Source organism: Perkinsus marinus (assembly GCF_000006405.1).
Source record: "Perkinsus marinus ATCC 50983 genomic scaffold scf_1104296947818, whole genome shotgun sequence".
In the NCBI taxonomy this organism is placed as follows: Eukaryota; Perkinsozoa; order Perkinsida; family Perkinsidae; genus Perkinsus; species Perkinsus marinus.
The window spans coordinates 1-1,075 of record NW_003210454.1 but is presented as its reverse complement, the minus strand read 5'-3'; the positions used below and the strand labels follow the sequence as shown (position 1 = coordinate 1,075).

The 1,075-nt window shown below is 54.5% G+C and overlaps 1 protein-coding gene across 1 annotated transcript; it reads right to left on the bottom strand.

Moving 5' to 3' along the window:
• Positions 1–255: 255 nt before the first annotated feature.
• On the bottom strand, positions 256–933 carry Pmar_PMAR016646 (hypothetical protein; the record flags this gene model as incomplete). The annotated part of the gene is made up of 2 exons (XM_002779052.1): positions 256–503; positions 584–933. Coding segments are annotated over 2 exons (598 nt in total), but the record flags the coding sequence as incomplete, so codon positions are not given.
• Between the last annotated feature and the right edge of the window lie 142 nt (positions 934–1,075).

Below are 1,075 nucleotides of genomic sequence, written 5' to 3'. Positions count from 1 at the left end.
AGCCACCAGTTTGACTACGTGATAATCAAACTTCGGAAAATGGCGGAAACTCAGCTTCAACAGTGTTGGATGGCACCAAACCAATGCCGCAGCTATTGGTCCTTAGGGTTCTTCCTTGATGGTTCATCTTTCACCTGCCCAGTCTAGGGCGTTTATCAGACCCAAAGCTACTGCCCTTCTCCCCACCTTGACCGTTCTGCCAATAAGGCTTAGATTGGGGGTCGCCGAAATGTTTACGATAACGGCAGTCCCTACCGAAGGGACAGGATTGGCGAGTGAAACGGCAAGTGTCAGCACCGAAGTGCATAGCGCTCCCTTGCCTACGTATACCCTTGCCCGAAGGTGGCCTGGGTATGCCAGATTGGCTCACCGCCGGTTTAGCCAAGGCTACAGCTATCAACTCGTGAGACTGATTGGATCTTAAATAGGTACCGAGGGCAGAGTCGCCTTGGAGAGAAGGGTCAGTGTCCCGCAGGCGGGTGACCCCTTGTGGCAAGGCCAGCCTGTAACCCTTATCACACTCGACTGCTGCCTCGAACGATCGTGACCTCGCTAACCAGAGCAACCGGCTCAGATAAGCAACCGTGCCTTCCTCAGCTTCGAGAAGATCTCGACCACGACGACACCACCACCACCACCATAGTTTTTGTTGGAACCGACGACTTCGCTGGCAGTACCGGGACTTTTGGTGGATGAGCTGGCAGACTTCGCATCGGCTACCTCCGTCATAGTGGTTGTTTCGGACTCTCGGTCGAGTCCCCCATATGCACACCTTCTCAATAGTTCGTCGGTCAGCTCCTTGTCCTCCAGGGCCGCCTCGAGCACACCCACAGTACTAATACCAATGTCGACACAAACAGTCGACGCTTTCTCAGCCCGGAAGTCGGGGAAAACTTCGCGGAAGAGGTCGGGCGTGCTGGACGTGGTAGACATATAAAAACAATCTGCGACCAGCTCACGTAAATCGTAGCATGACCCAATACTCGTCTAGCTGAATTCTGTGGCGGAGTTTCTGCCTATCCTGGCACGCTAAGCTAGGGTCCTCAGCTCGGGCACCGAGCCTCGGTGGAGAACA